We start from the raw sequence: 26,672 nt of genomic DNA, 5'->3' as shown, positions 1-26,672 counted from the left end.
CCACGTATTGTCATGACTGCCAAATGTTTCTCACCTTTTCTCACCTGTTGTCACAGTTAACGTTTGCTTTTTACGTATTGCCAGATTTGTTTTTTGAATTACGGCAGTTAAACACTTATGCCCTGTACACACGGTCGAACTTTGCGACGGAATATGTGCGATTGGATTGTTGTCGGAAATTCTGACCGTGTGTGGCCTCCATCGGACTTTTCCCATCGGAATTTCCAACACACAAAGTTTGAGAGCAGGATATAACATTTTCCGACAACAAAATCCGTTCCCGTAAATTCCGACCGTGTGTGGACAATTCCGACAAACAAAGTGCCACGCATGCTCAGAATAAATTAAGAGACGAAAGCTATTGGCTACTGCCCTGTTTATAGTCCCAACGTATGTGTTTTATGTCACCGCGTTCAGAACGATCGGATTTTCCGACAACTTTGTGCGACCGTGCGTATGCAAGACAAGTTTGAGCCAACATCCGTCGGAAAAAATCCATGGATTTTGTTGTCGGAATGTCCGATCAATGTCCGATCGTGTATACAGGGCATTAGGGGGCATTTGGATGAGTGTGTTGTCTATGTGAGATACTATTATACCGTATATACTCGAGTATAGGCCGACCCGAATATAAGCCGAGGCACCTAATTTTACCACAAAAAACTGGGAATTATTATTGACTCGAGTATAAGCCTAGGGTGGGAAATGCAGCAGCTACTGAGTAAACAATGCCCATCTGCAGCCTCACTGTGCCCATCTGCAGCTGTACCTTTGATAACCAAAACAGCGGGTGGCTCCCGTTGTGTCGTTCAGTCTGTTTGGCGGCCATCCACTGTAACAAAGCACTGATACAGTGGACAGTGTTGGCCGCCGAACAGACTGCATGACACAGCGGGAGACACCCGTTGTTTTGGTTATCAAAGGTACAGCTGCAGATGGGCACAGTGAGGCTGCACCCTCACTCGAGTATAAGCCAAGGGGGAGTTTTCAGCCTAAAAAATGTGCTGAAAAACTCGGCTTTTACTCGAGTATATACGGTAATTTAGTCAAGGCAGGCCCATAACTATTAGGACACAACCTGAAAAACTCCGGAATATTTTCTATGTCCCCCCAATACTCTGCAGCACCATTCAAGTCTATCCTCACCAAGATAATCATAGGATCGTGCCCCAACACTCTGCAGCACCATTTAGGTCTATCCTCACCAAGATAATCAAAGGATTATGCCCCAATGCTCTGCAGCACCATTTCAGTCTATCCTCACCAAGATTTTTGAAGGATCATGCCCCCAATACTCTCCATCACCATTTGGGTCTATCGACATCAAGATAATCATTGGATCATGCCCCCAATACTCTTCATCACCATTTTTGTCTATCCTCATCAAGATAATCGTAGGATTATGCCCCCGATATTCCATCACCATTTTAGTCTAACCTCATCAAGATAATCGTTGGATCATGCCCCCCAATCCTCCATCACCATTTTTGTCTATCCTCATTAAGATAATCGTTGGATCATGCCCCCAATACTCTTCAATATCAATTGTGTCTATCCTCATCAAGCTAATCATAGGATCATGGAGTTACAAAAGTTACCCAAATATACAGTACTTACTGTAGTTCCTGGGTCTGTGTGCCATAAGGTCACACTTTTCCTGCTGAATTTTTTTTTTTGTATTATGGAGAACAGAAAAGAAGAAATCGGGACACCCCAATATAGGTAAGAAGAAAGAAATGATCCCTGATGCCGCACATCCATGTATCCTGGACTCCTACCTGGCCACACTCCCGATGCATGTTCGCTCCGCCCCCTTCTGAGCTTAATCCTCATGATTAAGCTCTAGGGGCGGAGCAAAACACATTAGGGGCGTGGCCTGGTATGAGTCCAGGCTGAGGTTGTCACTCTCACCACCATCATAGGACTGCACGGCTGTGCGGCATCAGGGATCATTTCTTTCTTCTCCCTTGAGCCATAGCTCAGAGCCAGAATGGATGGGCTCCGTCCCTTGCCAGTACTACCCGTCATAGAAAAAGGCAACAGGAGACCAAACTCAATGGACTTCACCGGTCATTTTCTTAAGCATTCATCAGTTAAATGTCACTATATCGTTGTCAACAGAATGTTCCCCACAGTCTGAACATGGAAAAGAGGATTAGCCTGTGTGAATCCTCTGGTGTCTGAGAAAGTTTCCTTTGTTGGTAAAACATTTCCCGCACTCTGAGCATGAAAAAGGACGCTCACTTGTGTGAGTTCTCTGGTGTCTAAGAAGGTGTTGTCTCATGGTGAAACATTTCCCGCACTCTGAACATGAAAAAGGACGCTCACCACTATGGACTTTCTGGTGTCGATTTAAGTCCTTTTTCATAGAGAAACGTTTCCCGCACTCCGAGCAGGAATAAGGACACTCGCCAGTGTGAATCTTCTGGTGTCTGCGAAAGCTTTTTAGCTCAGTGAAACATTTCACGCACTCCGAACATGAATAAGGAAGTTCACCGGTGTGAATTTTCTGGTGTGCAAGAAGGCTTCTTTTCTCAATGTAACTTTTCCCGCACTCTGGACAAGAAAAAGGGCGCTCGCCTTCGTGGTGGCTTTTCTGATGTAGAAGAAGATCTCCTTTCCGAATGAAACGTTTCCCACAATCTGGGCATGAATGAGGTCTGTCGCCTGTGTGCGTTTTCTGGTGCCTAAGAAGGCCTCCTATCTCAGTGAAACGTTTCCCGCACTCTGAGCACGAATAGGGACGCTCACCTGTGTGCGTTCTCTGGTGTTTAAGAAGCCCTCCTTTCTGAATGAAACATTTCCCGCACTCTGAACATGAAAAAAGACCCTTCCCCGTGTGAATTTTCTGGTGCCTAAGAAGTACCGGTTTCTCAGTGAAACTTTTCCCACAAACTTCGCATGAAAAGGGACGCTCATCTGTGTGATATCTCAGGTGTGTCACAAGGTGATCTTTTCTAATAAAACCTTTCCCACACTCTGAACATGAAAAAGGGCGTTCGCCTGTGTGATACCTCTGGTGTGTGATAAGGTGTTCTTTCCTATTGAAAGCTTTCCCACACTCCGGGCACGAAAAAGGACGCTCACCCGTGTGAGTTCTCTGGTGTCTAAGAAGGCCTGCTTTGTCGTTGAAACATTTTCCACACTCTGAACATGAATAGGAATGCTCCTCTTTGTGACTTTCCTGGTGTCGAAGAAGGTTTTTATTTTTGATGAAAGATTTCCCGCACACCGGACATGACAGCGAACGCTTTCCTGTGTGAACTCCTTCATGGCTTAAAGAAGATTCCTTGGGATTGGATGGATCCGCTGATGTATCGGTACTGTGGGATCTCAGAAGTATATCTGGAGTAACAGTATGTGAATCATCAGATGATTTCTTGGAGTTAGGTGGATCTGCTGATCTATCGGTATTGTGAGATTTCAGATGTATATCTGGAGTAACACCGGGAGACTCCTCAGGATTGGAGTAATCCATCGATCGCTCAAAATGGTAGGTTCTGTGATGTATATTTTGAGTAATGGGATTTATTCCTTCAAAAACGATCGTACTATCTTCTGCATTATAAGCTTTAGATAAAATAAGATGTCCCTCAGAGGTATTCCAGACATAGCGCTCATCTGTTGGGAGACAATTTTTAGATAATGGTTATAAGAATTCTTTATGCCTTACAATGAGGAGACATATATGACCATACAAGACTCAACAGTTTGCCAGAACTCTGGAATAAAACTGGGTACATTAACCACTTAGAATCCTTTCATACTGGGGTGGTTTGCAGGTGCTATTGCGCTAATAATAGCGCCCGCAAACGACCCGAAAGTGCCGCTGCTTTCATTCCAGTGTGAGAGCCCCGAGGGCTTTCACACTGGAGCGATGCGCTGGCAGGATGGGAAAAAAAGTCCTGCCAGCAGCATCTTGGTGTGGTGAAGGAGCGGAGTGTATACCGCTCCTTTACCGCTCCTGCCCATTGAAATCAATGGGACGGCGCGGCTATACTGCCGGCAAAGCGCCTCTGCAGAGGCGCTTTGTGGTGGTATTTAACCCTTTCTCGGCCACTAGCGGGGGGTAAAACCGCTCCGCTAGCGGCCGAATACCGACGGTAAAACCCCGCTAATAATAGCGGCGTTGTACCGCCGACGCCCGCCCCCTCCCCAGTGTGAAAGGACTCTTAAGGACCGGGCCTCTTTTTCAGATGTGTTGTTTACAAGTTAACCGCTTGCCGACCGGCTCACACCGATATACGGCGGCAGAAGGGCACGTACAGGCATATTAACGTACCTGTACCTTGCCCTTTAGGAAGCAGCTTGCGGGCGTGCACCTGCCTCGAGCTCCATGAGTGTGATCGCAGGTCCTGCAGACTCGATGTCCGTGGGCATACCCGCGATCGTCTCACGGAGAGGAAGAACGGGGAAATGCTGATGTAAACAAGCATTTTCCCGTTCTGCCTAGTGACACTGACACTGATCACAGCTCCCTGTAATCGAGAGCGGTGATCAGTGTCGTGTCACACATAGCCCCTCCCCCACACAGTTAGAATCACTCCCTAGGACACACTTAACCCCTTCATCGCCCCCTAGTGGTTAACCCCTTCACTGCCAGTCACATTTACACAGTAATCAGTGCATTTTTATAGCACTGATCGCTGTATAAATGACAATGGTCCCAAAATAGTGTCAAAAGTGTCCGAAGTGTCCACCATAATGTCACAGTCACAATAAAAATAAATAAATAAATCGCAGATCGCCGCCATTACTAATAAAAGAAAAATTAATAAAATAATTAATAATAAAAATGTCATAAAACTATCTCCTAATTTGTAGACGCTATAACTTTTGCGCAAACCAATCAATAAATGCTTATTGCGATTTTTTTACCAAAAATATGTAGAAGAATACGTATCAGCCTAAACTGAGGGAAAAAAACGGTTTTTTTTATATATATTTTGGGGATATTTATTATAGCAAAAAAGTAAAAAATAAAGGATTTTTTGTTCAAAAGTGTCGCTAATTTTTTGTTTATAGTGCAAAAAATAAAAACCGCCGAGGTGAACAAATATCACCAAAAGAAAGCTCTATTTGTGGGAAAAAAAGGACGTCAATTTTGTTTGGGAGTCACGTCGCAATTATCAGTTAAAGCGACGCAGTGCCGAAGCGCAAAAAGTGCTCTGGTCTTTGGCCAGCCAAATGGTCCAGGGCTTAAGTGGTTAAAAACAGTTTTTTTTGTTAGAAAATTACTTACAACCACCAAACATTATACATTTTTTTTTCTAACACCCTAGGAAATAAAATGGCGGTCGTTGCAATACTTTCTGTCACACCGTATTTGCGCAGCGGTCTTACAAGCGCTCTTTTTTTGAGGAAAAATACACTTTTTTGAATTAAAAAATAAGACAACAGTAAAGTTAGCCCATTTTTTTTTTTTATATTGTGAAAGATAATGTTACGCCGAGGAAATTGATACCCAACAAGTCACGCTTCAAAATTGCGCCCGCTCGTGCAATGGCGACAAACGTTTACCCTTAAAAATCTCCATAGGCGACGTTTAAAAAAAATTCTACAGGTTGCATGTTCTAAGTTACAGAGTTGATCTAGGGCTAGAATTATTGCTCACGCTCTACCGATCGCGGAGATACCTGACATGTGTGGTTTGAACAGTTTTCATATGCAGGCGCTACTCACGTATGCGTTCGCTTCTGCGTGTGAGCTCGAGGGGACGGGTTGCGTTTAAAAAAAATTTTTTTTCTTATTTATTTTACCTTGAATGAAAACATTCCTTGTAATAGAAAAAAAGCATGACAGGACCTCTTAAATATGAGATCTGGGATCAAAAAGACCTCATATTTACACTTAAATGCAATTAAAAAAAAAAATGTCATTTAAAAAAAAAAAGGCCCTTTAAGAGCTATGGGCGGAAGTGACGTTATGATGTCACTTCCAGCCCTGCATTGTTATCGTGCCCAGCAAGGGTGAAAATCTGATCACCTCCGCTGCCGACGGCTTCGGTAAGCGGCGGAGGGCACCAGAGCGCGGCGGGAAAAGAGGGCCCTCTCCAAGCCATCGATAAAAGTGATCTCACAGCGAATCCACTGCAGAGACCACTATTATCGGAAACCGGACCGCCAGCCGAACAAGAGAATACCGGGGTTATGACAACTAGCTACTGCCATAATAACGATATCCCCCTTCAAAGTAAGGATGTACATCTGCGTGTGGTGGTCCGGAAGTGGTTAACCACCTTAATACGCACTTTCACCCCCTTCCTGCCCAGGCCAATTTTCAGTTTTCAGCGCTCTCACACTTTGAATGACAATTACGTGGACATGCAACACTGTACCCATATGAAATTGTTTGACCCCCCCCAGTGACCTGCTAATGAGGCCTATAAAACACCCCATCACAGTATGTTTACACAGGCCTAGGTTATAAAACCTAATAAACCAAGTACTGCTAAAGGGTTCAAGTGAAATACACACTGGTTAAACTATAAAGCCTCAGAGATCTCTAATTACACATCGTAAAGTTGCCATTTCAGGTCTCACTTCCATTCATTAGTAAAGCTGGTTTATGGACGTCAATAGCTTAGCAGAAAATTAAGGGAATATTGGACATATTATATATTTCAACCCCTGCAACAATGTAAATAAATACTTTGCACTCATAGATGTAAAATTAAAATATGATCTATTTCCGAATTTAGTGTTTATTACTTACTTGGGTCCATATGTAGAGAAGATTCCTCCTGTTTACTTTTCATAATCATCTCCCCCTCCTCTATAGACTGCTGATCCCCACTCACCAACGTCTCTTCTTCTTCCTTCTTAACCTCAACTTTGATGTCTTTTAGTTCTTCACCCTAAAGACCAAAGATTATGGAATACATCTGGATAAAACAACAAGCAATGTACTGTACAAATATCACAATGATAATAATTACTTTTGGAGTTCTATGGCTCAGTCCCATCAAACCTGATCAATGTGTGAAAACTTGTGCTCTTCCTTTCTGGAATTCCAGGAATACAGAGGACCATCATCCTCCATAGACTGCTCATCTCCACTCACTGATGTCTCTTCTTCTTCCTCAGCTTTTATGTCTTTCCGTTCTTCACCCTAAACCCCAAGGATTACAGAGTAGAATTTTCAAAAGAGCAAGAGATTACATAGAAGTATGTCATCTCATAGAGTTTAGATACTCTTTCAATTTCCAGTTGCTCAGTCCCATCTACCTGACCTTGGTGAGGTAGCTCCTGTCTACATGGAGTAAAGGGAGGAGAGTAGGAACAAGGAACAAGTAGCTTTCAATGAACCTTTTCATCTACCTGATCATGGCGACAAATGGTGTGATTCTCCTGTGTGGAAGCCCTGGAATACAGAGGACGGGGACATCTCTCTGGTAGGTTTGTGTCACTGGATGACTCCCTCTTGACAACCCTAAAGGGATCTCTGTGTCTTTCTGAAAACGCCATCACATCAACCTCAGAGTACTCCTTTTTTATCTCTTCTTTAACGTTATATGAGATGGTGTGATCTTCCTGTGTGGAATCCCGGGAATACAGAGGACGGGGACATCTCTCTGGTGGGTTCCCATTACTGGATCCATCTGTAGGAAACACACACACTGACTGAATACATTGTTTCTATGCGTTTATCAGATGATGGGGGATCTACGTGGACCCTCCGTACTGCTCTCTCCTTTACAATAATGTCTCCCCTTACCCGGTGATGTGTGGGGCAGCTGATTCTCCATCATGACGTCCTTGTAGAGATCCTTGTGTCCTTCTAAATACTCCCACTCCTCCATGGAGAAATAGACAGTGACATCCTGACACCTTATAGGAACCTGACACACACAATGATACAGTCACCATCCAGACACATCCCTTGTCTGTTACTGGATAATGTGTCCCAGAATTCCCGGCACCGCTCACCTCTCCTGTCAGCAGTGATCAGTGATCTTGTTGGTGACTTCTAGAACCTTCCTGGCACCGGTTACCTCTGTTGTCAGGCAGTGAGGTGGAGGTACTGTGATGGGTGATGTCCTGGGAAGACGGATGCTGGGTGTTAATGGGTCACCAGATATTTTCTTCACTGCTTCATAATCCTGTGTAAAGAGAGAAAGTAACAATTATCACTACAGACTTCCCAGAATCCTCCTCACCTCCTCCTGATAAATACAGGGCTCTCCTCTCTGTAGACGGATAATAAACTGAGAATTATCTGGACTGTACTGAGATGAATAATGTCTGCACAGAGTTCCTCCACAGATCTTATAGACTCATTTATAAATTGCACCTTGCTGGACCTTTACCTTAGCACCAATTAATTTAAGTACAGTTAGGGATATCTTCTCCAGACTGAAATATGGCTATGCATCGGGACTTGTATCTCTCACTGCAACTAAACTGTACATGGAGAATAGGAACAATTGGAGGTCTATCCAGTTCCACATGTGTATGCTAATCCAAATTTAAACCCACATTTCTCTTGGAATTTAAAGGTACCATGCAGGGATAAAGACCTACATAAAATCACTTCTTTCTTTTTAATACAATTCAAAACCAATATTTAAAAGGTTACAGGTGGACAAATCATTTTTCTCTTTACATTCAACATTTTATTCTATGAAGCATGACTCATACCAGTAGATAGTATGGAAGAAGAGGCATCCCTTCTCTGATGGGTTTCCTAGGACTCTGCATCATAAAGCTTAGATGGTAACAACAAACACAAAGTTTTACAAATGGTTCTATATTTAGGATGTATGGTGTCTAAAAACCAGAGGCTCTGGATGGACAGTTGGATAAATGGTTCTATATTTTGGATGTATCTGGTCTATAAACCAGAGGCTCTGGATGGACAGATGGATAAATGGTTCTATATTTAGGATGTATCTGGTCTATAAACCAGAGGCTCTGGATGGACAGTTGGATAAATTGCTCTATATTTAGGATGTATCTGGTCTATAAACCAGAGGCTCTGGATGGACAGTTGAATAAATGGCTTTTTTTTATTTGCGATGTACATGGTCTATAAACCATGACAGACGTCACAGTGACTATGGAGGAAGAGGACGGACATGACGGGGGCTTACTGGGTGTAAATATAAAATAAGATCTTATTACCTCCTCTGCTGCCAGTTCCAGCAATGTCTCCTCTCTATTTCCTCCCAACTCACGGCTAATCAGTGACTTCCTATTGATATCTGACATCACTTCCTATCTTCAGTGTACATCACTTCCTGTCTGTAGGTTTAGCTGACAATAAGTGAGGTCACCACCTTGTGGAGTATATAATAACTGCAGCCTACTTTGTTTTCCAATACTTTGGCAGGGACTTCTTGCAGTATTCTCTAATTTCGTTGTATATATTACGCTTGGGATAAAACTGAAAAAAATGAAGAAATATAAAGAAAATGAAAAAGAGCTCCAGCCAAAACACCATTCCTCCAAGGTGAAAACAAAGCCAAAAAACGCAGAATAACACAAATACAGAGAATAGCAGAAGATGCTTTGGAATGAAAAGTGGAAATATTTGACTTTTAGAAGGCAATTTTCCACTGATAGGCTGGGAAATTGTACATGGATGAAGATCTACCGGAGGCAGTAAAGAAAACTAGCAGTTCCCTGCAGGGTTGGTGCTGCAATTTTCCACAGAGTTTGGTCAACATTGATGCCATGTTTACTGCTGAGATGTACAGGAAGATTATTATCCATTATACAAGACCATCAGGGAGGGGTTCGTTCAAATGTTATTTTTTAACATATACTGACACCAAACACATGGCCGAAATCACAAGGAACTCTCCATAGGGAACAGACTCAACAACTCATCTGCTCCTCACTCCAGCACTGGGTCTTCTTCTGTGCACATGGCTGCCAGTGTTAATGCTCTGCTGGCACTACTGCCAATCTAAGAGACTCCAAAGACTTTTTCACTCCTGTCCATCGAGAGACTCCAGCTCCCCTTGTATACTTAGGACTAGAGCTTCCTGCCAGAAGCTGTCTGAGTGAGCCAGAAGGCGGCAACCCTAAAGCCATCTTGCAGAACACTCCATTTCCCCTTGGTGGTGCTTTGTTGAAAACCAGGCAGCTTTGTAGACCTTGGCCCTTCCTAGGGCTATCACCTCCACTGAATACATAGGTACCTGTCCGTTTTCTCCAAAAATCCTCTGTCTCCGATGTCACCTCATGTGCTTTGATGCATATCCCGTATTCTCACCTGGTTTGAGATTGACACCTGCCAGTCTATGGCCCAAGCTTTCTGTGTCTCTCATTGACCCTCACTGAACCGATAGTTCTGTGGGTCACCTCTGAGTCCTGTGCCTCCAATGCAGCCTATTACAGCCACCTAGATCCTAATCCTAAGCTTGTTCTCAATAGATATGGACTCCCATCCATGGCACATCAGATGTTATGCCCTCCACATAACCATGGTCTCTCCATCATAAAGCCAGTGTGGGATTACAGAATGAAGTAAGTCAAAGTCTGCAATGAATTTCTGAAAAGTCCTCTAGAATGCTGGAACAACCTACCACACGAGGACCTTCAGAGTCTTTATGGAACAAAGCGAGAATGTAAAAAAATAGTTGCCGTGTTAAAGGAAAAGAGTGATACATTTTTATTTGCTAGTACCATCACCAAATATAATGTACATAGGACTCATTTATTTAGTATTTCTCCAGGCAAATTCACACATTAAACACAACTGCAAAGTGTTATGGATCACCCTGCTTAATAAATGATGATAATCCTCGAGTGCTACAAGGAGAGATTGTGACTTTCATTTCTACAGGTTTCCACATGTGGCTCTTCCCAGATTAAGCTTCTCCTGGGGTTTTGCACTGCAATGCTGCATTTTGGGGCAGCTCCTGCCTCCACTGTCCATACTATGCTCTCTGGCACCTCCCTTCCCATAGTCCATAATACTTCATCTGGCAGCACTCAACACAACATTTACACAACATTCTGTAACTATCCACACCAAATTCTCTCTAAATTCTCAGACCCCATTACCCACACAACATTTTCAATAAGCTCTCAACATTTTCAATAAGTTCTCGTCCACTATCCACATTATATTCTCTGACAGCTCTCATCCCACCACTCAAACAACATTCCGTGACAGCTCTTCTCCACCATCCACACTACATTCTCCGACAGCTCTCCTCCACCATTCACGCTACATTCTCTGACAGCTCTCCACCATCCACACTACTTTCTCTGACAGCTCTCCTCCACCATCCACACTACATTCTCTGACAGCTCTTCCCCCACCATTCACACTACATTCTCTGACAGCTCTCCTCCCACCATCCACACTACATTCTCCGACAGATCTCCTCCACATCCACACTAGAGTCTCCAACAGCTCTCCTCCACCATCCACACTACATTCTCCGACAGCTCTCACTCTGCAAGCTACACTAAATTGAAAGGTTCCCCCATGTTCATGCTACATTTTCTGACAGCTCACTTCTCGCTGTCAGCAGCAGCTTCTCTTGCCAAGTCCTCCTTCTGCGTTGTCTCTAAGTGTGTTTCAACCCAACTGACTACCAGTGAAAAGAACATTCTTTCTAATGAACAACGATTTAAGAAAGTCCTTCTGCAGTGACCATCTATGTGCTGCGTTCACCCTCTCAAGGGCCCGCTGCTTAGGTTCCAAGGTTCTCTCCCAGCAGATGTACAAGCAGCCAAGCACAGTAACAGTCACTCTCTTGCCTCAATGGTCAATTTAGGAGTATGCTCTACTGCAAAACTTGAATGGGTGCAGGGTACTGTAACTGTGGGATACTCCAGCAATGCTATGTAGTAACCTAAGGACACCTATCTTCCACTTAAAGATTCTGAGCACAGTCCTGGCAGCAGCAAATAATGGGATGAGCTACACTGGGACACCATGAACAGTGTCCAGTTTAAGGAAATGACTCTAATTCCAGAGGGATAGCAGCAGCACACAGTCACTGGGATCTCACACACCATTCTCCGTACTCAATCTCCCTGGATAATTGGATGCCTCCTTTCAATATATTCCAGACACCTCTCCTGTACATACTTCAGAATAGATCCCAAAAAGAAGTCCCTCAGTCAGCTCTAGCAAAGTTCAGAAGAATCGTCCCCCAGCTAGCATAGCTGGGATTTTCGATGAGCAGCAGAAAGCACAGCTGGACTGTCCAGAAGGTCAGCAGCCCTTTAGGCTTGGATCCACTCCTCCTGGACAAAAACCCATCTGGTCCAGACCTCAAGCTATTTATACACAAAATAAAAGTGTGTTGCGCTACAGTGATTTATATTAAAAATACTGAAAACAATTATAAATAAACAGTCCAGAAAAATCAGTCTCTCAAATGGACCATAATGGTCAAATGGCAAACTCCATGATTCAACTGTGGATACGTTTATCCAATCCCTTCACCAAGAGAACACGCCACCACCACAATAGGTTGGACTCTTACCAGAGAGCCTGGACCCTTTATTACGAAGGGTTAAACAGGCTTGAGGAATATGTCCCGGTATTGCTCTTACACATATCCATAGTAAAAACAGCATTGCATGATAAAAAAGGAAGGCAGCCGCCACAGAACATCCAAACATGTAAAATGCATGATAGCAGGAACATACAGCTCAGTCCGAGCGGTTTCGTCAGCAAAAGGACTTTTTCCAGGGCATGCCCCGGAAGAAGTCCTTTTGTTGAGGAAACTGGACGCTATCATGCATTTCACATGTTTGGATGTTCTGTGGCGGCTGCCTTCCTTTTTTATCATGCAATCCTGTTTTTAATATGGATACGTGTAAGTGCCATACTTTATATTAAACGCAACCCTTAAGAGGTTTTACACTATCCAGCGTTTTATGTTTTATTTGGATCCGACTACACAATCGTCATTTGGGTGGATTCCCCTGGATGCTCTGGGGCTGTACCTGACATGGTTCCTTTGTACATCTCCTGCTGATGACCCCTACTGGGACATATTCATCAAGCCTGTTTGACCCTTCATAATAAAGGGTTCAGGCTCTCTGAGTCCAACCTATTGTGGTGGTGGCGTGTTCACTTGGTGAAAGGGATTGGATAACCTTATCCACAGTTGAATCATGGAGTTTGCCATTTGACCATTATGGTCAAAGAGACTGATTTGTCTGGACTATTTATTTATAATTTTTTTCAGTATTTTTAATATCACTGTAGCGCAACACAGTTTTATTTTGTTTTTTTGTGGTAATATCTCACATTTTGTTTTTTTCCACACTGAATAATTATTTCCCAAGCTATTTATGCTCCCTCCCAGCCACCATCTGGGCAAGCTCCCCAGGGATTGTCTGGGACTGCATAAATGTTTAGCTGCTGATTTGACTCTCCCAGCTCACTATTCTCCTGAATCCTTCAGAAACAGGGGGAAGCAATCAAACCTGCAATCAGTGAGACACAGGACAGACCACACTACAAGCAGCTCAACTGATTACAGTGGAGCTAAGAACTAAATTTACTTAACCTAGCATCTATCTAGGAGGGTGCTACATATGTAAGAAGGTACTTCACTTACCACCAGTGTAAGGTTGGGAATTCTGATTGGATGCCTTTGGTTAGTGCATATTTTACAGTGATCGTTTCTGCATCCAGTAGGCTAGATCCATATACAGTACACACTTCTCAGCAGAACACAAAAATATAAGTCAGACTGGGCTCCAGTTATTATTATTCCTGCATTTTATTGCCTATGTATTGCTCATTTCTTGCCATGTATTGATAAAAATTGTCCTTGTATTGTCAACAGTTGCTCCTTTGTTGCTCCATGTAGGTTTATTACCATTAATGTGTGTTGTTACACACCTGCTGTCACAATTGTTAGTTATTTGCCCACATATTGGACAATTTACATGGTGCCAGCTGTGTAAAAATTGGAGTACCTTTGTACTGCTTCATGTGGAAATTGTATTAATATAATTTAATCCTTATATATAGTATATAACTATTAAATCACCTCCTAAAAACGCAAATATTTTCACTATGCCCCCAATGTACTATGATGTGCACTGAACACTACTTGGGCCTATCTGCCCCATGCAGAATCTGAGGCTCACTGAGTTGCAATCATTGTATCCCATCATAACCACTTGCCAACTGTATACAGTACATATACGGTGGCAAGGCCGCTCTCCTGTGCAAGATCACATACAGGTACATGATTTTGCACTTTCGGGTCTGGGGCGCACATGCACACCGTCGGCGAACTGCTCCCACTGTGACTGGACACAGAGGGAGCCAATCAGCGGGTCCAGTGGACTGCTGGGACCCACCAATCGTTCAAGAGAGAGGCAGCATAGCGGCCTGCCTATGTAAACAAGGCAGATTGCCGTTCTGTCAGTAGGGAAGGTAGAGATCCTGTGTTTCTGCAAAGCAGGAACACAAATCTCTGCCTTCCCACAGTGAAAGCCCCTCCCCCACAGTTAGCAAGCACTCCCTAGGGACACATTGAACCCTTTGATCGCCCCTAATGGTAACCCCTTTCCAGCCAGCATCATTAGTGCAGTGACAGTGCATATTTTTAGCACTGATCACTGTATTAGGGGCACTGGTCCCCCAAAAAAGTGTCACTTAGACCCCATACACATTATTAGATTTTCATAAGTTTATTAGAGGTCAAACCTTAAGAGTTTCAATTTTTATGCAATCAGGCAGGCCCTTGCACCACATGGTTTTGGTAAATTTGAAGACAAAAATCTGCAGAAAATCTAATAGCGTGTATGGGGTCTTAAGCCTCGTACACACGATCGGATTTTCGGCAGGGAATTGTGTGATGACAGACTGTTTGCCTAAAATCCGACCATTAGTACGCTCCATCGGACAATTGTTGTCCAACAAATTGGATGGCAACAGTCTCTTGTCCGATTTTCCGTTCGTGTGTCCGCAAGTCCATCACACAAAAGTCCAAAGTACAAACACGCATGTTTGGAATCAATGCTCACCAAACATGACATTAGCAGAAGGTGCCCAAAGGGTGGCGCCCAAGAGCTGAAATTCCACGTAGTACGTCACTACGATCGTGTTTGTTGGCCGACAATTGTGTGCCGTTAGTATGCAAGACAAGATCCTGGCACACGCCCTTCGGACAAAAGTCTGACGCTCTGTTGGCCAACAATCCGATCGTGTGTATGAGGCTTAAAGTGGATGTAAATCCAATGTCCCCCTTTTTAAACTACTGCCATAGGGGTTATCTATAAGGATATACATGCCTCCTGAATGTATCTTTACCTGTCAAATGTCTTCCCTCTGTCTGTTATGAGACCCGAAAAACTGCATATTCTGTGGGTGGGTCTGTTGGCTGGAGCTCGGTGGGTGGAGTCGTGATGTCAGTAGATTCCCCGCCCACCTCTACACTCCCCTTGTCAATATGCATTTTCTCTGTGTATTTCTTACACTGAACTTCTGCTATGATCTCTAACATCCAGTGAAAAGACAGGAAAGTAACCACATGACTTCAGCATGCCCAGTTATGCTGAGGTGTGGAACAGCCAATCCTTGCAGAGCTGCTGAAGAAAGGAGTGGGGGAGGGAATTAAAAAACAATGCATGTCTTAGGCTAGTGCACGAGATATGTAAATCACCTGTCACTCACAGCAAGGGGGAGGATTTGACAAAGTTTTTCTCAGTTTGTCAAGATTTTTCTCACTGAACAATAAAAGAGGATCGCTCAGAGATGGATTAATTCTGTGTGGCAAGACTGGGCTCAAATGATAAGAAATCTTATACTCTACATTATGATATAATTTTTTTTTTTTTCGGGTTTACATCCACTTTAAGTGTCTTACTTGTCTGCTGCAATGTCGCAGTCCCACAATAAGTCGCTGATTGCCGCCATTACTAGTAGACATGTGCAATTCGTTTCATTCCGAATTTATTTTTTAACAAATTTTGACAAATTCGTTAATTCGGAACTATGAAAATTAACGAAATTTTTCGGCAGTGCACATGTCTAATTACTAGTAAAAAAAAAAAAAATTCTATGAGAATATCCCATAGTTTGTAGACGCTATAATTTTTGTGCAAGCCAATCAATATATACTTATTTGGACTTTTTTTTAACCAAAATTATGTAGCAGAATACATATTGGCCTAAATTGGTGAAGAAACTAGATTTTTTTACATTTTTTTTACTGGATGTTTTAAAGCAGAAAGTAAAAAAAAAAATATACATATTTTTTAATTTCCGGTCTTTTTTTTTTTTTTGTTTATAGCGCAAAAAAAAAAGCTCTATGTGTGGGAAAAAAAAATACATATTTTATTTGGGTACAGCCTCGCATGACCGCACAATTGTCAGTTAAAAACAGCGCAGTGCCATTTCGCAAAAAATGGCCTGGTCATGAAGGGGCGTAAACCTCCTAGAGATGAAGTGGATAAGGGGCTACCACGCTCTGTGCTGTATTTTTATTTTAAAGCATGCAAAATAAAAAGAAAAAAAAAGGGAAATGGGGATACCACAAAGTGGACGGGAGAAAGTAGGGTTGCACTGATACCGATACCAGTATTGTTATGGGTGCCGATACTGAGCATGCTTGACCTGATACTTGGGCAGCCTCACGGGTGATCGGTGTGGAGGTGGGGGAAGTTACAAGCACCGATCTCCCTGTATAGATTTTCTGACAGACGCTTCTCCTTCTCTCCCTCGGAGATAGGTACTTGTAACTGCCCCCACCGCTACACCAATAACCTCCCGGCTATCCCTCTGTGCTCCCCGGGTCCCCCTGCATCCTCTCCCTGGCTCCCGATCCATTTTGTTCTCCGGGTCCCCCTCTGTGTCATCCTCCTGGTCCCTCTGCGTTGTTCCCAGCTCTCCGGCTCCTTCTCCGATCCCCCCTGTCCTCCTCCGGTCCCACCCTGTCCTCCTCCGGTCCCCCCATGTCCTTCTTTGGTCCCATGTCCCGGATCTTTCAGGATGGAGAGCAGAGGAAGGAGTCAGTAAATCTGCCATTTACCGGCTCCTTCCTATTCCAAATGCACAGAGTCAGTGATGACTGACTGTCCATTCATAACTGAGCATTGTAAACTGTGTGTATGATGCTTCAGTTTATGAATGGAGAGGAGCCGTTGCCTTCTCTCCATTCATCTTCAGTGCAGCTGAGGCTACAGAGAAATGGACAGGGGAATCTCTAGCCTTTAGTCCCTTTCTCTGTCTCAAAGGGGAGATATCAGGGGTCTGTTTAGACCCCTGATATCTCACCAAAGCCTCCCCTCCTCCACCAACAGGGCTGAAAAAAATAATAATAATAAAAAAAACTCTCTCTCTCTCTCTCTCTCTATATATATTTAGTAATAAATATTTTAAAGTTAAATTGTAAAAAAAATAAAATATAAAACACTGACACCCCCCCAAAAAAAAAGCATTGTAAAAAAAATAACAAATATAAAATTGTAAAAAATAAAATTGTAAAAAAATATAAAACAAAAACAAAAAAACTACAGACACGTGTACCACTGTCACATGACAGTAAAAAAAGTATCGGTAATCGGTATCGGTGAGTACTTGAAAAAAAAAATTATCGGCACTTGTACTCGGTCTTAAACAAGTGGTATCGTTGCAACCCTAGTAGAAAGTGTGGCAGTAAAATCCCACCATTGGAGACTCCAAGAAATCCAAGAAGCCAAAAAAAGACTCAACTCATCAAACTCCATCTATAATTTTAATATGACTTTTGCCAGGATGCACCTCTTTATAAACAAAATGTTTTCTTCCAACAGTTGTGCTACGAGTTAAAAAGTTGGTCAAAATGGTCATCAGGTGCTTTCCCTCTAAAGTGTAATTAGACTTCTTTTATTTGTAAAACATTTCCCACAGTCTGAACACATTGAGGACGATGTACAGTGCATCTTCTCTGATGTGTAAACAAAGGTTTCATTGTGTTTGAAAGATTTCCCGCACTCAGTACATGAATAAGGACACTAACCCGTGTGAATTCTCAGATGTTCAGTTAGGTGTCCTTTCTGTGTGTAAGATTTCCCGCACACTGAGCATAAATAAGGACGCTCCCCCGTGTGAATTATCTGGTGTCTAACAAGACTTGCTTTCTTAGTAAAAGATTTCCCACACTCTGAACATGAATGTTCACCTGTGTGTTTTCTCTGGTGATCATCTAGGTTCTCTTTCGTAGGGAAACATTTCCCGCACTCTGAACACGAATAAGGGCGCTCACCCGTGTGAATTCTCTGGTGTTTAAGAAGTACCTTTTTCTCAGTGAAAGATTTCCCGCACTCTGAACATGAATAAGGACGCTCTCCTGTGTGAATTCTCTGATGTTTATCAAGGTCTCCCTTCTGAGTGAAAGATTTCCCGCAATTCGAACATGAAAAGGGGCGTTCCCCCGTGTGAATTCTCCGGTGTTTATCAAGGTTACATTTCTGAGTGAAACATTTCCCGCACTCTGAACATGAATAAGGAAGCTCATCCGTGTGACCTCTCTTGTGTCCAAAAGGGCCACCTTTCTGAGTGAAAGATTTCCCATTCTCTGACCATGAACTGGGGTGCTCACCTGTGTGAATTCTCAGGTGTTTATCAAGGTTTCCTTTCAGGGTGAAAGATTTCCCGCACTCTAAGCAGGAGTATGGTTGCTCACCTGTGTGAATTCTCTGATGCTTAACAAGGTCTCCTTTACAAATGAAAGATTTCCCGCACTCTAAACACGAATGGGGACGTTCACCCGTGTGGATTTTCAGGTGTGTAAGAAAGTTGCGTTTATGTTTAAAACATTTTCCGCACTCTGAACACGGGAAAGGACGCTCACTCGTGTGAGCTCTCTGGTGGTGTTCAATAAGTGCTCCTTTCTGAGCAAAACATTTCCCGCACTCGGAACATGAGAATAGATTGTCACCTCGGTGATCTCCTTCATGGTATGAGGAAGATTCCTCGGGATTAGAAGGATCTGTTGATCGATCTGCAGTGTGAGATCTTACATGGATATTTACAATCATAGAATGTGATTGATGAGAAGATTCCCCCTGATCAGAGGGATCCCTTGATGTCTCCGGACAGGAAGGTCTGTGATGTATATTTTGTGTATTTGGATTTCCTCCTGGAGGATCCTGTGTGATGACATTATCTTCTGACTTACAATCAGCAGATAATAGAAGATGTCTCTCCGAGGAATTCCTGACATCACATCCATCTGTTGGAAAGAAGTAAAAAAATATAATAAATCTCAGTAGATGACAAATAACTGGAGTTTTAGCTCCTCCTCCCCATCGGTGGAATAAGTGGAAATGCCGATCTCACAGCTGGGCTCCTGTTCTCTATCGTTGTATTCTTTAATAATAAATAGCTAGGACTGTTTATTATGTTCAATGTTTGTATGTATCTTTTTCTATGTTTAAAAAACCTTTAATAAAAGGAATTTACAAAAATAAATAAATAAATAGCTGGGACTAAGTCTTCATTAGCCAAAATGCCTGAGTGGTTTGGTACTGTATTGGTTTGCCTGGATTTTAACCGCTTCCGGACCAGCCGCGCGGCAGGTTGGCTTCCCCGCGCAAAATCATGTTATTGTACATGATCTCCTGGGGTACGGATAGCAGGTGCGCGCGCGCCGCCCGCTTCACAGCAGGGGGGGGGCCATGCTCGTGGCCGACGGTCGCGATGACCGCCGGGCCACAAGCGATCGCGGGCTGGAGACGCAGAACAGGGACGAGTGTATGTAAACACACACTTCCCTGTTCCGACAGGAGTGACAGATTGTGTGTTCCTATTAGCTAGGAACCACGATCTGACACTTCCTGTAGTTAGTCCCCTCCCCCTACAGTTAGAATCACCTCCCAGGTTACACAGTTAACCCCTTGATCGCCCCCCTAGTGTTAACCCCTTCACTGCCGGTGACATTTTTACAGTAATCAATGCATTTTTAATCGCACTGATCGCTGTATTAATGCCAATGGTTCCAAACCATTGCTCAATTCTTGCCACGTATTGATAAAAATTGTCCTTGAATTGTCAAGTGTTGCTCCTTTGTTGCCTCATGTAGGTTTATTACCATTAACCGCTAGCCGACCAGCATCTGCAGTCATACTGCGGCAATATGGCTCGGTTGCGTGAATCACCGTCATGTTACGTCGCTTCTAGATTCAGCCACTAGGGGCGCACGGAGCCGATCCTGGGATCCCGCGATCGCTCGGGGCACACCAAGAACCGGGATCTGTGTGTGTGTGTAAAACACATAGTTTTTGGTTCTCTGAGGGGAGAACAGACAGATCGTCTGTTCATACAGAGTATGAACAGCGATCAGTCATCTCCCCTACACAGTCCCCTCCCCCCTTCAGTTAGAACACACACTAGGGAACACAATTAACCCCTTGATCGTCCCCTTGTGTTAACCCCTTCCCTGCCAGTGACATTTTTACAGTAATCAATGCATTTTCATAGCACTGATTGCTGTAATAATGCCAATGGTCCCAAAAATGTGTCAAAAATGTCCGATGTGTCCGCCATAATGTCGCAGTTATGATAAAAAAAAAACGCAGGATAGCTTAATATTCCACAACAAAATACATAACGTTCCAGCCTCAATAAAGCTCCTTCTTGTCTTCCTCTTTTAGAAAGCAACTACCACTAAGGCATCAAAATTTATCCAAATGGACTCTTCAATTCGTCCTTTTAGATATCTTTTTTTATATCCTTTTCCATCCTTATAAAGTTTCATTGCCTTGTTATGCAGGTCTTTTGGCAGTTCTTTTCTGCTCTCCATGGCCCAGTATCCAGCCTGCTCAGTGCATTCATCTGAGAGCTAACAAACTCATTGACTATTTATACACAGACACTAATTGCAATTTAAAAAGCCACAGATGTGGGAAATTAACCTTTAATTGTCATTGTGTGTCACCTTGTGGGTCTGTGCCAAGCTCTGCGTTAGGGATGTGGGCACTTCACTTCCCCCCTCTAAACAACAATTCACCTTTCTAGGGCATTCACCTAACAAACTCATTGTCTATTTATACACAGATATTAATTTTTAAAAAGCCACAGATGTGGGAAATTAACCTTTAATGATCGTTACCCTTCAATAAAATCCTGTTTTTTGGCATGATCAGTCATATTTTCAATATTATTGCCAAAATGTCATGATTTCTGCCAGGGGATGCAAACTTTTGAGCTCAACTGTATGTACTATCATTAATCTCTTCTTCAATAAAACCTGTATTATTTCTATACTGGTGTGCTTCTATATACTTATGGTTAATGTTATATGCTAGTTGCAGTAGTTCTTCTTCTAATTAATTTGTTTAGATTACTGATTAATTTCCCAGGAAGGAAATCCCCTTAATTCACAGAAGTCTTGTCCTGGGTAGAGGCAATACCAGCTTTATGACCAAACGCACTCTTCCGCTTAGTGAAGGTTCCGGTTCCCTTATTCATCTATATATAGGGCTATATATGCAAAAAAAAAAAAAAAATGAAAAGAAGAAAAATGAAAATATGAAGTTTATGACTTACTTGTGTCTACATGTAGAGAAGATTCCTCCAGTTTACTTTTCATAATCATCTCCTCACCCTCCTCCATAGACTGCTGAGATCTACTCTCTAAAACCTCTTCTTCTTCCTCTATAACTTCAACTTTGATATATTTCAGTTCTTCACCCTAAACCCCAAAGAAGATAGAATACGACATCTTGAAAAAGCTACCGCAAATAACAAGAGGTTACAATTGTCATCTCACAGTTTAAAATCATTTTTTTGAGCACAATCCCATCTACCTGATCATTCTCTGTATAGAGATCTTCTTGTGTGGAATCCCGGGAATAGAGAAGACCACCCTTCTCTATAGTTTGCGGACCTCCACTGACCAACATCTCTTCTTCTTCCTCTTTAATCTCAAATTTGATGTCTTTCAGTTCTTCACTCTAAAGCCCCAAAAAAGTTCATCATAAAACATGTGGAATAAGTTACTGAAAATAAGAGATCACAAAGAAGAATGTCATCTCGTAGTTTAGGATAATGATCAAGTTCTTTTACTCCCATCTGCCTGATCACGGTGGGGAGATGAAAAGATCTTCCTGTATGGAACCCCGAGAACACAGAGGACCATCCTCCTCCATAGACTGCTGATCTCCACTCACTAACGTCTCTTCTTCTTCCTCTTTACCCTCAACCTTGATGCCTTTCAGTTCCCCATCCTAAACCCCAAAGATGACAGAGTAAATTTAACCACTTGCCGACCGCTGCATGCAGATATACGTCGGCACAATGGCAGCGGTGGGCAAATGGGCATACCTATATGTCCCCTTTAATTGGCGGGGCTAGCGGGCACCCGTACAGCGCGATTGTGCCCGTGGAACCCGCGGACTCTATGTCCGCCGGTGTCCCGATGATCGTGTCACGGAGCTATGTAAACAAGGCATTTCCCCATTCTGCCTTGTGACATGACAGAGATCACTGCTCCCTGAGATCGGGAGCAGTGATCGTTGTCATGTGAGTTGAAGCCCATCCCCCCACAGTTAGAATCCCTCCCTAGGACACACCTAACCCCTTGATCGCCCCCTAGTGTTTAACCCCTTACCTGCCAGTGACATTTACACAGTAATCAGTGCATTTTTATATCACTGATCGCTGTATAAATGACAATGGTCCCAAAATAGTGTCAAAAGTGTCCGATGTGTCCGCCATAATGTCGCAGTCCCGATAAAAGTCGCAGATCGCTGTCATTACTAGTAAAAAAAAAAAAATATGTAATAAAAATGCTATTAATCTATCCCCTATTTTGTAGATGCTATAACTTTTGTGCAAACCAATTAATATACGCTTATTGAGATTTTTATTACCAAAAATATGTAGAAGAATACATATCGGCCTAAACTGAGTAAAAAAATTAGCTTTTTTTTTTTTTTAAAAATGGGGATATTTATTATAGCAAAAAGTACAAAATATTGGGGTTTTTTTTCAAAATTTTTGCTCTTTTTAGGTTTATAGCGCAAAAAATAAAAACCGCAAAGGTGATCAAATACCACATAAAAGAAAGCTCTATTTGTGGGGAAAAAAGGACGTCAATTTTGTTTGGGTACAATATCGCACGCAATTGTCAGTTAAAGCGACGCAGTGCCGAATCGCAAAACATGGCCCGGGTCATTCAGCAGCCAAATCTTCTGGGGCTGAAGCGGTTAAGGACACCAACAGGTCCTAATAGAAACATCCTTTTTTTGATAAAAAATAAATAAATTAAAAGCTTTATATATACTAAAAATATCTAGAAATCTATTGCACTGCAAAACTCTTCCAGAATCTATATAGTGAAATAGTTATGACGCGTACACATGACCAGACTTTCCGGCAGAAAAGGTCAGACGGAATCATTCCGTCGGACATTCCGATTGTGTGTGGGCTTCATCGGACTCTTTCTTTCGAAAATTCTGACGGACCTAGAAATAGAACCTGTTTCAAATCTTTCCGATGGACTCAACCCCTATCGGGAAAACCGTTCCACCTGTATGCTGTTCCAACTGGTCTAAAAACGACGCAAGGGCAGCTATTGGCTACTGGCTATTGAACTTCCTACTTCTAGTCCCGTCGTACGTCATCGCGTTCTAGATCATCGGACTTTGGTGTGATCGTGTGTAGGCAAGTCCGTTTCAGCGGAACTCCCTCGGAAAGACCGTCAGAGTCTACTCTGACGGAAAGTCAGGTCGTGTGTACGCTATAACTTTCACGCAAACCAATCAATATACACGTATTGGGATTTTTAAAAATTTTTTTTTTTACAAATGACATGTAGCAGAATACATGTTGGCCAAAGTTTGATTTTTTTCTATTGGATAGGTTTTATAACAGAAAAAAACATTTTTTTTCCTTTATATTGAAAATAAAAAATCCAGTGGTGATCAAATACCACCAAAAGAAAGCTCTATTTGTGTGAATAAAAAAAAAATTGATACAAATTTGGTTTGGGTGCAGCGTTGCATGACCGTGCAATTACTAGTTATAATTATCGCAGTGCTGAATAGCAAAAAATGCTATTAGCCTATTGGAATGTGGTCTATCAGTCCAGAACACAGCGTTCTTGAACAGGTAGCTCCTCACTGTATGGAGCACAGGAGAGAGAAGGAACAAGGAGCAGTAAGCTCCTTATATTACATTATATTTACCTGATAACGGTGACAAATGGCGTGATTATCCAGTTTGGAAGCCTGGGAATATTGCGGATGAGGATATCTCTCTGGTGGGTTTGTGTCACTGAATGGCTCCCTCTTGACTTCCTTGAAGGAATCTCTGTGTCCTTCTGAGAAATCCTTCATCACATCAACCTCATCATCTTCCTTATTTATCTCTTCTTTAACGTTACGCGAGATGGTGTGATCTTCTTGTGTAGAATTCCGGGAGTACAGAGGCTGGGGACATCTCTCTGGTGGGTTCCGATTACTGGATCCATCTGTAGGAAACACACACACTGTCTGAATACATTGTTTCTATGTGTTTATCAGATGACGGGGGATCTAGATGGACCCTCCGTACTGCTCTCTCCTTTACAATAAAGTCTCCTCTTACCCGGTGATGTGAGGGGTGGCTGATTCTCCATCATGATATCCTTGTAGAGATCCTTGTGTCCTTCTAAATACTCCCACTCCTCCATGGAGAAATAGACAGTGACATCCTGACACCTTATAGGAACCTGACACACACAATGATACAGTCACCATCCAGACACATCCCTTGTCTGTTACTAGATAATGTCCTAAGGGGTGAGGTGGATAAGAGGGACATGGTCTCGGCCCACTGATCTCTGTTCTCATCTCATATATTTGAGTAATGAGATTCACCATCCACACCCACCATTGCTCTGATGGTCACAGTGCTCGGTCGGCAGATTCGAAGAATGTAAGAGGGGTCTATTCTGGACTTTCCTTGTGACACTCTACAGGGGTCAAATAATAGTGCACATCTCTCGGTATGGGAAGTCTGGGGTAGAAGACCTCCCTACATATGCCTGCTGGGAGATTTAGTGGGTGTAAATATAAAATAATATCTTATTACCTCCTCTGCTGCCAGCAATGTCTCCTCTCTACTTCCTCCCGACCCTTATCGGACCCAAAACTTTTTTCTCCACCTTTTATAGCGTCCTTTTCTTACCTTACATCATTTCCTGTCTTTACCTTACATCACTTCCTGTCTTTACATCACTTCCTGTCTTTACCTTACATCACTTCCTATCTTTACCTTACATCACTTCCTATCTGTGCGTTGGATTCACATTACGTAAGATCGCCACCTAATGGAGATTTCAATAACTGTATCCTACGTTATGTTTAATTTTTTTTCTCTTAGCTGCTTCCTTCTCCTGTGATGTTGGGTGTATTATTACAAACAAACATTATAAAATCTCTTAAAACTAAATCAATAAAAAAAATCTGAAAAAAGTTATTTTTGAAGCTCCAGATCTATGACCCAAATTATGTGACATGACAGCGTTTTCCTATACAATCTCATATACCTGTGTGTGTGACATGACACCATCATCCCGTATAACCCCATATACTAGACATGTGCAATTTGTTTTGGTCCGAATATAAATTCAGACAAATTTGTGGTTATTCAGATGAATCCAAATCTCTGAATGAAACAGTAACAAATTTTATTGAAATTCATTTTCTAACACATTCCAAATTTTCAGAACGTTTCGAATTCGGATCGGTCGAAAAATGATCGATTGATTCAAATTCAGTGTAAAGAATGACTATTTTTTAAGGAGCAGGCCAGGAAGTGGGCCGCTGCATCCTTAAAAACTGATGACTCCATGGCTTCCCCACTGACAGCTGAAATGTAAATAAAAGAATGCCGCCAATGAAAAATAAAGAAAAAAAAAACAGCATGGGGTCCCCCAATCCATACCAGGCCTTTCGGCTCTTGTATGGATTTTAAGGGGAACCCCCCCACGCCAAAAAAAGTGTGGGGTCCCTCCCAAAATTCATACCAGGCCCTTATCTTTTTTTTTTACTTTCCTTTATTTTGACACTGAGCAAGTGCAAACACTTACATATTCTGTTGTAAAACAATGTTAGGGACAAGCATATGGGATACAGATGGAAAGTTGCAAACAGTAGTATTAAAAACAACAAGGTCGACAGTTCTGGTTATTTAAATAAGCACCATAATCAGGGTCTGTGGGGATGGAACCCCAAAGTATCAATACTGCCAGTGTGTGAGACCTAGGAGGTGCTCTGGGATCTGAATTGTTTGACTTATTGCTGATTTCCTTGTCTGTTAGATATCGTCACTCAGTGAAATAGAATGTTTTCTAAATAATTGGTAAAGTGGGGATCTAAAAACTGTAAAGCCCATACATGGGACCAATGAAAAAGGTAATGGATTATAAGATTTTCTTCATATCTGGGCCAAAAAGAAACCCAAGTATGAGGATGCGTGATACAAAGACTAGTGTCCCCGAGGGTAGGAGAGGGATATGACCGGGATAGAAGGGGGCGGAGAGATAAAGAAGAAAGAGGGGACAGCAGAAGTTGCAGGGGTGAAGTAGTATAGAGGAAGGATAAAGAAAGAATGCAGAAATGCAATATGACAAGGTAAAGTGTGATGACCTCTGCCTGAGGTATGGTGCTAGCCCGTTAAGTTAGCTAGATTGTGCCATTTCCTGAAGGTAGGCTTCCGTGTATATAAAATGCTGCCAGGGTCTCCAGGTCTCTCGAAAGGTCTCCTCT

The 26,672-nt window shown here is 42.6% G+C and overlaps 2 protein-coding genes across 3 annotated transcripts in view; both read right to left on the bottom strand.

Annotated features, from left to right (window-relative positions):
- Positions 1–25,070, bottom strand: part of LOC141106866 (uncharacterized) — a 129,453-nt gene extending 104,383 nt beyond the window's left edge. Inside the window, 8 exon segments of the mRNA XM_073597793.1 lie at positions 7,994–8,101; positions 10,532–10,551; positions 17,798–19,150; positions 21,466–21,610; positions 21,726–21,872; positions 24,108–24,391; positions 24,508–24,631; positions 24,994–25,070. Of these exon segments, the coding sequence (XP_073453894.1) occupies positions 7,994–8,101; positions 10,532–10,551; positions 17,798–19,150; positions 21,466–21,610; positions 21,726–21,872; positions 24,108–24,391; positions 24,508–24,592 (2,142 nt within the window). The 5' untranslated portion in view covers positions 24,593–24,631; positions 24,994–25,070.
- LOC141104783 (uncharacterized) lies at positions 923–9,226 on the bottom strand. Of its 2 annotated transcripts, XM_073594528.1 has the most exons (7): positions 9,123–9,226; positions 7,929–8,101; positions 7,717–7,840; positions 7,320–7,600; positions 6,970–7,110; positions 6,715–6,856; positions 923–3,621 (listed from the first exon to the last, which is right to left on the bottom strand). In XM_073594528.1, exons 3-7 carry the CDS (start codon positions 7,799–7,801, stop codon positions 2,156–2,158), a joined length of 2,115 nt encoding a protein of 704 aa, XP_073450629.1. In that variant the 5' UTR covers positions 7,802–7,840; positions 7,929–8,101; positions 9,123–9,226; the 3' UTR covers positions 923–2,155. The 2 variants fall into 2 exon arrangements, with proteins under 2 accessions (XP_073450629.1, XP_073450630.1); XM_073594529.1 differs by having other exon boundaries at positions 7,717–8,101.
- Positions 25,071–26,672: the final 1,602 nt, after the last annotated feature.

This window comes from Aquarana catesbeiana, linkage group LG08 (genome assembly GCF_042186555.1).
Source record: "Aquarana catesbeiana isolate 2022-GZ linkage group LG08, ASM4218655v1, whole genome shotgun sequence".
Classification (NCBI taxonomy): Eukaryota; Metazoa; Chordata; class Amphibia; order Anura; family Ranidae; genus Aquarana; species Aquarana catesbeiana.
Note: the sequence above shows the minus strand (reverse complement) of the source record. Positions and strands in the feature narration are given on the sequence as shown.

Bases quoted from the DNA above. Each gene is read 5' to 3' on its own strand.
- LOC141104783 (XM_073594529.1), bottom strand. From the start codon at position 7,801: ATGGAGGAGTGGGAGTATTTAGAAGGACACAAGGATCTCTACAAGGAC. The intron at 7,601-7,716 runs GTAAGGGGAGAC...TGTTTCCTACAG, and splicing joins GCTGCCCCACACATCACCGG to ATGGATCCAGTAATGGGAAC. The intron at 7,111-7,319 runs GTAGATGAAAAG...CTTGGGGTTTAG, and splicing joins CCATTTGTCGCCATGATCAG to GGTGAAGAACGGAAAGACAT.